Source organism: Pteropus alecto, unplaced genomic scaffold (genome assembly GCF_000325575.1).
Source record: "Pteropus alecto unplaced genomic scaffold, ASM32557v1 scaffold220, whole genome shotgun sequence".
Taxonomy (NCBI): Eukaryota; Metazoa; Chordata; class Mammalia; order Chiroptera; family Pteropodidae; genus Pteropus; species Pteropus alecto.
In genome coordinates, this window is record NW_006430043.1 from 1,169,411 (window position 1) to 1,181,139 (window position 11,729).

Sequence of the window (11,729 nt, forward strand, 5' to 3'; positions counted from 1 at the left end):
TCCTTCTAAGAGAGAGAGAGCAAGAGAGTTGTGCATGATTTTTCCATTCAGCTTAAATGGTAAGAATGCAAGATAAAGTGTCCTTATCACTGGAGGTCTTTCTAAATTCCAAAGCTTTCTATGACCTTTTTATGCTCTCTCCGTCAAAGTAAAAGAAAGTAGGGTAACTTAGTGTCATATATTTGTAGGTCTACTTTGAAAAGGCAGAACTAACCACAGTCTTCCCATTATTATTATTCTTTGGAGACCCAGGTCTCTCATCTCTCAGTTGCTTCAATCTATATGGTATAATTTTATTTTATAGCTTCTCTACCTCATCCCCACTATCATTTTTCCCTCCCCCAAAACAAAGAAATCAGTCAAATTGTTCCCACCAGGATATAAGGGATTTTAAACCAAACTCATTATAAGTAAATTTAAGAAAATTAGCCTCCCTTTAAAAGCTTCAGGTCTTTTCCATTGCCATTTTAGTTCAGTTGACACTTCCAGAAGGCCATTCATAGTTGGATTAGATCTTTACTCATTGGGTATCTCTTAGTGTTTCTTTCTGTCTGAACAGGGGTGGTCTTCACCTCGCCTTGATGGGAAGCACAGACTCAGTGGAAGATTGTTTTTAGGAGTCTTTTATGAGCCCCAAACTTTCCTGAACCACAGCTTTTCAAGGGGATGTCCCAAGGGGATTGGTGATTTTAAACTTGTGGTTGTATTTACTGAGAGGCCTCTCCTTCCCACCACTCTCTGACTTCAGAGATCCCAGAATTATGTCAATTAAGCCTGATATCTTAGCAATGTAGGAAAAACGAGAGCAGAAACGAAACCATCTTTGCTGTTGCTCAACCCATCAGCTTAGAGAAAAAGAACCATTACCACTTTCTCTAATGTGGTAGACACCAGATTATCTTTAGTTTGCTCAACTACCAAGAAGGTTTTTAAGGATTAAGGTAGAATGGGAAAAGTTAGAACAAGTTCCTCTTTCACCAAGAAGCCTAGGATATGGGAAGAATAGAACAAAGAATCCACTTTGTCATGAAACTGAACTGCAATGCCAACCCTCCTGTCAAGATACAGTGTCAGAACCCTCATCTCAGATGGTTTGTTCTTCCTTGCAGAGCCATTTTTGGTTCCACAGTTCTGTGAGATGATCACACAACTGCTAGAAAAGTACTCTCTTTTCTTTCTGGTTTTCTCCAGTCCTGCTCCTAGGACCAAGTTGTAATTTCTTTCACTGATCAAGTGATCAGCCTTTCCTTTCTTTATTACCCCAAAACCCTACCTTTCTAACTTCTAACCTCTACCACCAGATTTTGGGGTGAGATCACTGTCAAGCATGGAGAGGTCCCTGGAAAAGATCTTTCTTGTTTGCAGTACTTTAATAGCCAATTTGTCTTTATTTGCTATTGATAATTGGGTAATGTAATCATTCTGATTGGCAGAAAAACTGTCACAGTTCTCCAGTGGCCAACAGAGCTGGTGGGGAAAAGGCAGGCACTGAATTCAGGAATCATTTTACTTTCCTGTTTTACATGGATTCAAGTGATATCTTTTTTTCCTCCTTTCAGGGTCTCTATAAGCATTATAAGTATTTTTTTCCCTTGAGAATCTTTATAAATATTCATTCATGATGAAGCAGATGTTATCTCCATTTTATAGTTAGGGAAACAGAAACCATGAGAAGTTAAAATGGCCAGAGTTGTATATAAAACCTATGCTTCACATTTCTTTGACTTGCAGTTCAGTGTTTTGACCAAGTGCTAAATTTCTTAGAAGTGTATTTCCTCATCTTTTACCTGGAAAGATGTAGATTCGACCTGAAGGGAATCATGGGGTCATGGGGTTAAAATAAACTATACTCATTTCTCTATTTTAACAGGCTGCTGCTGGGCCCCTTGACATGTCTCTGCCTTCCACACCAGACATCAAAATCAAAGAAGAGGAGCCAGTGGAGGTAGACTCATCCCCGCCTGACAGCCCTGCCTCCAGCCCCTGCTCTCCGCCACTCAAAGACAAGGTAAAATTCTCTACCAAGAGACATCCCAATTGTTAATTAATAGATGACATTATGATTAGTTGTATAAGTAGTGTATGATACAGGAGGATTTTTTATATTTAAATAAATGTTAATTGTTTAGAAGATTTATATAAATTACACCTGTTCTCTGACCCAGCAATTCTACTTCTGAGTCTGTATAAAATGAAATTAGTGCATATATCCACCAAAAGAAGTAGATGAGAATATGTTGTATTGGTAATAGTCAAAAAACGGGAAGGAAGCCATCAACAAAAGAATGAGTAAATAAACTGTGGTATATTTCTAAAACGGAGTACTGCATGGCATTAAAAAAGAATTAACTAATGATATACATAGCAGAGTGGATGATTCTCATTAATGTTATATTATACAACAACAACAAAATTCAGGAAAAAAAGTACATACTAGATGGTTCCATTTACATCAGGTTCAAGAAGAGGCAAAATTACTTAATGACAATAGAACTCTAAATAATGTTTACTTCTTGTGAGGAAAGGTATGGATTGGGAATGGATATAGGAGAACCTTCTGGGGTGCTAGAAATGAGCACTCTGTCATGATTTTACATATATAAAAAGTCATTTATATCCTTTAGGTTAATGTGCTTCATGTTGTGTATTTCAATAAGTGAAAAAAGAAAATCACGTAAGTTATAAACTGGACATTAAACAATTTAGAAGAAAAAGTCTAGCCAGAGAGAAGTCTTCTGGTGACTTAAAGGGAATATCTACTAGGATTCTGAATATTATTTTTTTGAAGGAAATTTTTTACAAAGCAGTATTTTTTACAAATTTATTAAAATATAACACACATACAGAAAAGCACATAAATTGTAAGAATACAGCTCACTGAATTTTCATGACGTTTACAGCCTCTGCAACTAGGTTCCAGATTTATTGGAACCTCAGAGGTCCCCTTATGCTTCCTTTCAGTCTCTACTGCTCTACCAGTAGTTATTTTAATGCCCACTTTAGATAGAATAGACCTCATTTTACCTTCCTCCATATTTTACTTCCCAAAATTATTCCCTTTATAAACAATACAACCTTCCTCCGACCTCTCTTCTTTTCATCAGCAACCAGTTCCTAGAGGCTGTCTGGAGATGTTTTCAGGGCCAGTGGCAATCTTAAGATCCTAACAAGTTAACAGTGGAAAGCAGTTTGTTTTATTACAATATGTTCCTTATTTAAACTTCCATAGCCCTTTTTTAAAGGTGTCTGTAAGAGATACTGGGTTGCCTTATCACTAGTCTTATACCTACCTTTTCCCATTAGAGATCTGAGGATACTGAGGCTACCTACCTTTTCCCATTAGAGATCTGAGGATACTGAGGCATCAAGTTTAGAATGACACTATCTAGATTGTGAAAAATTATAACAATCCTTAGAATTTATGTGATACTACAGTGCTTCTACAAAGATTTCAAGTGATTTTTCAACTGTCATCTCATTCATATAGCCATCATCCCTGAAAGGGATATAGCAAAAAGTCTTAACTCAGCGTTCCTATTGAATGGGTAAGTGAGGTATGGTGTGTGGCCATGGAATGACATGAGTCACTCTGGTGCTCTTTCCAACAAATTGTACTAGATTTTACCAGCTACATATTTCCCTATAAGCAGTCCCTTAAAGCATTTTGTGATTTATTGGTCTCTTCTCCCCAGGAAGTTGCCCCAAAGCCTATGGTGATCTCTACCCCAACGCCTACCATCGTACGTCCTGGGTCCCTGCCTCTCCACGTGGGCTATGATTCACTTCACCCAACCCTTCCCTCCCCAACCTCTGTCATCACACAGGCTCCACCATCTAACAGGCAATTGGGGTAAGTAAAGAGTGCTGAGAAAAACAATGAAGCCTGAGTCTTTTTCCACTTTATGAAATTATTTGATAAAACAGGGACTGTTTTTGAATACTCAAGGAAAATGAGTCACTGAGATTGTCTCTCAAAATAAATTTCCACCCCCATAAACAGAATCTCCTTTACCTTTTGGGTAGACAAGCAAGTATTTATTTGAGGGTAATGCTTCGTTAATTTGGAAGTTTAATACTTCTTCAATCTAAAATAGAATCCATAAAGCTTTAGGAAGTTTATCATAATAGTGGAGGGTGCACAGGAAACTATATTTCTTGACCTCAATCTGTAGAAGTTTACTGAATGAATGAGGGGATGAAACCCATATGTTATCTTTTTTTGAGTGTTTCCCTCAGTCCCAGTTAGGATTCTCGGTCTTTGTTACCTCAAAGTTTGTTTTTCTCTTTGTCTTTGCTCCTGGCATGGCCCATACAGATCTCCTAATGGGATGACTTGAGATCCTGTCCCCAGGTACCCATGAGTTAAGAGATTATCATCAGGATTCAGCCTCTTAAAGCTTATTGTTCTCTGGACTCACTAGGAAAAATACAAAGGGACATCTTTTTTAGACAGGGTAAAGCAAAATGTGGAAAGAAGCAAGAGAAACCTTCAAATTTGGCTTTCATATGACATAATTCAGCTTTGCAAAATGACAACTTTGGTCCAAGTCTCCCTTGCCGAAGGCAAGAGAAAATTTATACATGGCAGTGATAGGGATGTTTATTTATTTGTTCAAAACTCTTAATAGGATTAGCTTCTCACCCCTTTGAGTTCAGTGGTGTTTGTTTAATTTCCAAGGTGTAAAGATCTAGCCATTTCTCTCCATCTGTAAGGTAAGGAGCATTCCTTGCTTTTTCCAACTTCATGAGGGTGTCAAGATTTCACAATGCTGCCCTTTAGCACCCTTAACTAGGGAAGACTAGAAAATCTGCTATATTACAGGAGGAAGATCCATTGGCAAAAGGGTCTGTATCGTGAGCATTTTACTTCATGTCTCCTCTAGGTCTCCCACAGGCTCCCTCCCTCTCGTCATGCATCTTGCTAATGGACAGACCATGCCTGTGCTGCCAGGGCCTCCAGTACAGATGCCTTCTGTTATATCGGTGAGCTCTGTAGTTGGGGCAGCCAGCCCTACCAACACACTAATCCCTCCCTTCCACCTGAGTGCTCATAAACACACATGAGCCCCAGGGAAACGTGGGCTATGGTCTGTATTAGTTGAGCATGGCAGCCTGCCCAAACTCTTCACTAACCTCTGCCAACCCAGCACTATGGAATACTAGACAAAGAATCATCTGGACAATTGGCTCCTGGTCTAGGAATTGGCTCCCAGCCTGCTGATTGGTTGATTTCACTTGGCACTTAGCATCTCCCAAATTACCCACCATTTTCCTCAATATACAGCCGTAGCCTTTTCCATAGAAATTGTCATAGCACTGGAAAAGTAGATTCCCTGCACTGTGGTGCTCCATAGGGGAAGGTATTTCCCAGGCCGTCCCTGCATGCCCTGTGGGAAGCTTGCACAGAGTAAGTCCTGACGTGCCAATCTCAAAAACATTTCATTTTGGGGAGCTTTTGCCCCACCGATCGTATTATGTTCCCTTCTGGTTTTTCTTCCTTCTCTTGATCCAGCTGGCCAGGCCTGTGTCTATGGTGCCCAACATTCCTGGTATTCCTGGCCCACCAGTTAACAGCAGTGGTTCCATTTCTCCCTCTGGCCACCCTATGCCATCAGAAGCCAAGATGGTGAGTACATCCCAGCCCGAGGCAATGTTGGCCCTTCTGAAAGAAATAGTTTTATCAGCCTAGGTTTTTCAAGCAAGCCAAGCAAAGGAACCTTCTGAGAGTAGCAAAGCTAAAGACACCCCGTTGTGAGGTATATAGAAAAAAAGACCCTGACTTAGGACTCTTATCTCCTCTCGTCCACCTTTAGAGCCTGGTATATAGACCATGGCAGTGAAGAGGCAGCACAGATTGTTTGGAGTGGAACAGTTGCTGTTTCAGTTCCAGAGTGACAGATGGAGGGTGGATGAGTGAGCAGGAGAGCTGGCCAAGAGGTGAATAGCTGCATAACCAGCACCTGGCCAGGTTCCAGGAGATAGCTTTCATCTGGACTATTGCTTCAACAACTCCCACCCTCCAACTGTGCCCAGGATGATAGCCAGGGAACAGAGTAGGCATTTTAAGGATCCAGGTGCACATTCTCTCCGTCATTTTTTTTTTTTAATTTTTCTGTAAAGGGAAAATTGATATGGAAATTTTAGTTATCTGTAAGGTCAGTAATAAAATCTAAGCCCACTATTTCTACCCTTGATAGGATTTTACCCTTGACAAGCTTTTTTTAATCTTTCCCTGCAGAGACTAAAGGCCACCCTAACCCACCAAGTCTCCTCAATCAATGGTGGTTGTGGAATGGCGGTAGGTACTGCTAGCACCATGGTAACGGCCCGTCCTGAGCAGAGCCAGATCCTCATCCAGCACCCTGATGCCCCTTCCCCAGCCCAGCCACAGGTCAGTTGGGCCCTTGGATCAGGGAACCAGCTGGGTCACCATTACTCTTTATGTCTTATGTCTTTCAAGGAGAGAAAAATTAGAGAAGAATGGATTTCAGCTTTCTGGCATCTTCCTGTGCTTTGGTTCTTGTTGACAATTTGACAGTAGCAAAATGCACCATTCTTTATCCAGCCTTGTATTATACTTACATGCAAACAGACTGAATAATGCAGAACCGTCACAGAGTTCTTAATTTTTCCTTTTTGTTTTTATCTATAAGTGAATGATATATCTGCAGAACTCTCTAAAAGGTGACAGAACCTCACTTCAAACCACTTTGCGCACCAAAGGAGGCTCCCCTAGTCTCTTTTTTATCTATTAAGTCTTATCAAAACAAACAAACAAACCCTTAACCTGATTAGATTTTAAAGCAAAAATGAGATGATAATATATTAATAATATGTGATGTTACAGTATTAAGACTGCTCAGTAAACAAACACAAAAATATACCTTTTCCTTATCAATTTAATCCCTTTTTATCACAGAAGAATTAAAGCCTTAGAAAAGACAGAGCAGTCCTATTTAGATACCCAATTCTTTTATCAAGGAGGCCTCAGTTGTAGTAAATTTCTTTGAAAACTGAATAGGCCTCTGTCTTTGTATTGTCTGTACTGAACAGATGACAACAACCTGAGGTCGGTTTCTAGAGTCGCATTCTTTGCCCAGCCCCTTTTCCTGATGTCACCACCTGCTTCATCAGTTACCACCACATGTCCTAATATGCCATATGCTGCCTTAAAACTTGGCCAACAACTAAAGCCTTCATTTGAATTTTCTTGTTTGAAGCTAAGCTTTCCCACCCTTGTGTAACCCCTTCCATTGCCAGTCCTTGGAGATGGTAAAGCAGTAGCCCCTTGCCCATGTTGTGCTGCTTTGCCTCGAGAAAATGACATGACTTCATTTTTAGTCCCCACTGATGCCTTTCCTTCTCATTCTTCCCTTCTTTCTCTCAGCCTGTTCTTTCACCTCCATTTCCTGCATGAATTCCGAATTGCCTATGAGAGAATAGGAACCGATCATTTTCTTTTCCCCATCCTCCTAAAGCACCAATCTTTACATGTGCTCCAGTGAGCTCAGGACAAAGAGGAAATTTTAAATCTCAGGAAAATTTGTGTAAACTTTCCTTAGTAGAGTGAGAAGCAATGACCCAAGGCCTCTAACTCATTAAATTGAGTTTAAAATTTCCTCCCTATTTTTTTTTTCTTTTGAGATAATATTAGATAAATAACATTATCTCTTGATTATATTTAATGGAGAACATGATTCAGTAGGGCTTGAAGTGGAATATAAGATTCTGTTTTTTATAACGCATGCTTATTCTCATGCAACTGGTGTGAGCTCTGGCATTTGGGAAGAACTAATATAGATATTCCCTAATAGCAACAGATCCAGGACAAATTTATTTTTGGCATTGGTTTTACATTATGTAGTTTCTTTTATACAGCTTGTTTACCTTTCTACATTTTAATTTTTGCCACTATTATAAAATTGATCTATCTTCTCTGAACACATACCATCTAACATAAAGGGACGATGATCCAAAAGTGCTTTAGTGACAAGGCACATCAACCTGAAGTTTAAAGACAAAAGGCAGTTTTATAACACCAGTTTGTAAAGGGATTAAAAAATGCTTTTCTTTTTAAAATAGAACAAACAGAACAAACAACATGATGGAGAGGTTGCTGAGGATGATTAACAACTGATTATAAATGAAAAGAATATGCTAATCCATCTCTCTCCATAATAGCCTAATTCTCACTGGTAGTGAAATCTTTTCTGAAACTTGTTGAGGCGTCCAGTTGTTTGTATATATTGCTTGATTATTAAACTTTTTTATTCCTTGGTCTTGCTAAAAGTTCCCCTGACATCCTCCATTACGATTTCCCTGCCTGTAAGATTCCCCATTGTTAAGAAATAGAAAATGATCCTAGTTTCATTTTGTCTATCTATCTTAGAAAGAATCAATTTCCAGTTGAACTGTGGTTTGTCTAAGTATGGGACTGAAAAGACTGGAAGGAAATGGAAGGCAGAAAGAGGAGTTACCTCAAAGAGAAGTTAAGGGACATAGTGATGAGACTTGCTGTGGTTACAGGGACTTTTATATCCCTTTACCAGATCTTACTAATATACCTAATATCAGGTTTAATTTGGAAAGGATTGCCATTGCTTTCAAGTAACTCCTCTTCCTTCCTGGGCAACAGGTTTCACCAGCCCAGCCCACTCCTAGTACAGGAGGGCGCCGGCGGCGCACAGTGGATGAAGATCCAGATGAGCGGCGGCAGCGTTTTCTGGAGCGCAACCGGGCTGCAGCCTCTCGCTGCCGTCAAAAGCGGAAGTTATGGGTGTCCTCCCTAGAGAAGAAGGCAGAGGAACTCACTTCTCAGAACATTCAGCTGAGTGTGAGTGGGTCTTGAATGATTGTTGGGATTGTTGAATCTAGAAAGTGGGATTGAATCAGAAAAAAGTGAAACGATGTAATAGGAGATGGTAATTCTTGAAATTAGGACAGATCCAGAAGATAATCCAGGAAGAATGCAGAAAGAATCTCTTAACAGTCAGAATTGAAATCTCTTCCTCCAGGATTGGAAAGAACACCATCTACTCCCAAATCTGCTACTAGAATGAGTCATCCATAAACCCATTTGGATGAAGAGAATTAGATTAAACACCCCAGGGTGCTCTTTTAAGTCATCAGTAGACTCTGACTTGGGTGTTAGGATACCCAAAGGGAAATGTCTTTGCCCCAGATAATGCAGCTTAATGAAAGAAAAAAGCCACACAAGCACAAATAGAACAATTATAATCCATATATTTCCTTGAATTTTATTTTCTCTTCTAATTATTTATTAAAATACTTCATTACATAGGTAATATATTTTTTTATATATAACATATATGTAATATACATATGCATACACAGAGGTATAGAATAAAAAACAAATTCTCTCTTGAATATGACTTTCACAGACTCATTCTTTTCCCTGTAGGTAAGTTTAGTGTGTACCTACCTGACAAATATGTATTTCTAAATATTTTCATTTACTCCCTTTTTGTAGGGGAGTCGGAGAGGGATTGGTGTTTGTTTTAACAGAAATAGGTTAACAGTATCTCCTAGAGAGCTAGCCATGTATATAGAAGATCTACCTCATTTTTTTTAAATAGCTATATAGTAGTACATTCTACAGTGTAGTTATAGTATAAGATATGGATATTTATAATGTTTCTTATTTTTTCCAGAACAACAATGCTGCAGTCAACATTGTATGCACTTGAGTAGATCTGTCAAATAGATTCCTGGAAGTATGCTTTCTTAATCAAAGGACATATATATTATTAATTTTGATATAATCATATTTATCCTAAATAGGAGTGATTTTTCTATTGTGATTTCGTACTGTACACTGTAAGCAGCTCCTGTCATTGAATTCATGGCTATACTGGCCCGGGGCTGTCTGAAGCCTTGCTGGGTCAGACGTCTTTTCCAGATTCGGAGGAAGAAATCTAGGCAGCATTCAGTCCTCACTTTGAGGGATAGTCACCGGGGTACAAGAGTGGAGGATGGATTTTCCTGATTTTCTTTTCTTCTCTCTCTCAGAATGAAGTCACATTACTACGTAATGAGGTGGCTCAGTTGAAACAGCTACTGTTAGCTCATAAAGACTGCCCGGTCACTGCGCTACAGAAGAAGACCCAAGGCTACTTAGGTGAGTGGCTTGCAATCTAAGCAAAGTCAGTCGGTCAGTAAACTGCATATGTGGAGTATCTCAACTGTTTATAATTTTATAACTCCATTCAGAATGTTCTGGAGGGCTACAGACCTTTGTAGAACAACTAGTCCTACAAAAAAATTTTTTTTGAGAATATAGAGTTATCCTAAGTGAGATAAAGGGTGGCAGTATTTATTGGGTACCTACTTTGTGTTAAGTACTCTACCATCTTCCCAGTTCTCTTATGAAGTATATGTTCTTAGGAAATATATGCCTTATCTCCATTTATACATGAGAAAACTGCACTCAGATTAGTCACTTACCTGAAGTTACACAGCTAATACAGTAACAAAGCCAAAATTCACATTCAGGTCTTTCTTATTCCAAAGATACTGCCTTGGCCTTAAGAGGATGTAAACAGCAGAAAATACATTGGGATTTCAGGGTATATTTTATCTTTCTAATGATGGGCTGACGTTGGTTTCAGTTCATAATCTATGAGCACACAAAAATTAGTGCTAGAAAAAGATGGTCACAGTTGTGCTCAGGACAGGCACAATTCTGAAATTAAAACTATTGTGAATAATTTGCTTATGGCTGGTAAAAGCTAATAAATCATTTTCCTTTACAAATTAAACAAATTCATAGAAATGTTAGCAATCAAATTTTGATGGATTGAATTAATTTTTCACTGTCTTATCATTTCACAGATGTGTTCTCATAGAAAAAGTAACCTCATCATCAATTTTAAACATATCTATTTAAATTTTAATTTTAATATGAACATTCATTTATTAAGCAGGTATTGATTGAGCCTATTCTGTCCCAGGCACTGTTTTACATGCTGAGGATATAATAGAGAATCAAGTAGATTAAACTCCCTGCCCTTGAGGAGCTTATATTTTAGTAAGTGAGACATGGTAAATGAGATAAATAGGTACAAATATATGGTATGTTAGATAAGAGTAAATACTTGGAGGAAAAAATAAAACAGGGAAGAAAACTATGAAATGTTGGCAGCAGGGTTGAAATTTCAGATGTGGTGTCTTTTGAATAAAGATCTTAAAGGAGTGAAGGAGCTAGCCATGCACTTATATGGGAGAAAAATACTGCAGGCAAGAGGAAGAGCAAATGCAAAAACCCAAAGCGAGAGCATGCCTAGACATTCTAGGAACATCAAGGAGGCTGGCATGGCTGGATTGAAGAGAATGGGGGCTGGAGAGTAGTTGGAGATGAGGTAAGGAAGGTAAAGGGAGCATCCTTGTGTAGGGCCTCATCAGTCATAGTGAGGATCTCAGCTTTTACTCTACATTGGGGACCATTAGAGAGTTTTCAGCAGAGCTGTGACATGACTGATCTGACTTACGTTTGAATAGGATCAACTCTATTAGAAAGTACAGGAGTGCATGGGCAGAAGCAGGCAGTCACTTAGGAGGCTATTGTAATCATGTGGGCAAGAGATGATGGAGCCTTGGACCAGAACAGTGGTAAGTGAAGGTGGTGAGAAGAGATTGAATTCAGGATAGTTTGTAGAATGACTGGGTTTGATGATGGGCCATATGGGGCAGTAATGTATGAGATAAAGAAG

General features: G+C 39.0%; 1 protein-coding gene across 4 annotated transcripts in view; it reads left to right on the plus strand.

Annotated features, from left to right (window-relative positions):
- Nucleotides 1-11,729, plus strand: part of ATF7 (activating transcription factor 7) — an 81,252-nt gene that overhangs the window by 58,608 nt on the left and 10,915 nt on the right. For all 4 annotated transcript variants that reach the window (XR_003045619.1, XM_006904512.3, XM_006904513.3 and 1 more), the window contains 7 exons: nt 1,871-2,008; nt 3,693-3,850; nt 4,884-4,983; nt 5,513-5,626; nt 6,239-6,391; nt 8,636-8,833; nt 10,030-10,138. Coding sequence is in view for 3 of the 4 variants with exons in the window: in XM_006904512.3 (XP_006904574.1) it covers nt 1,871-2,008; nt 3,693-3,850; nt 4,884-4,983; nt 5,513-5,626; nt 6,239-6,391; nt 8,636-8,833; nt 10,030-10,138 (970 nt within the window). In the remaining variant the exon portion in view is untranslated. The remainder of the gene's footprint in view (nt 1-1,870; nt 2,009-3,692; nt 3,851-4,883; nt 4,984-5,512; nt 5,627-6,238; nt 6,392-8,635; nt 8,834-10,029; nt 10,139-11,729) is intronic.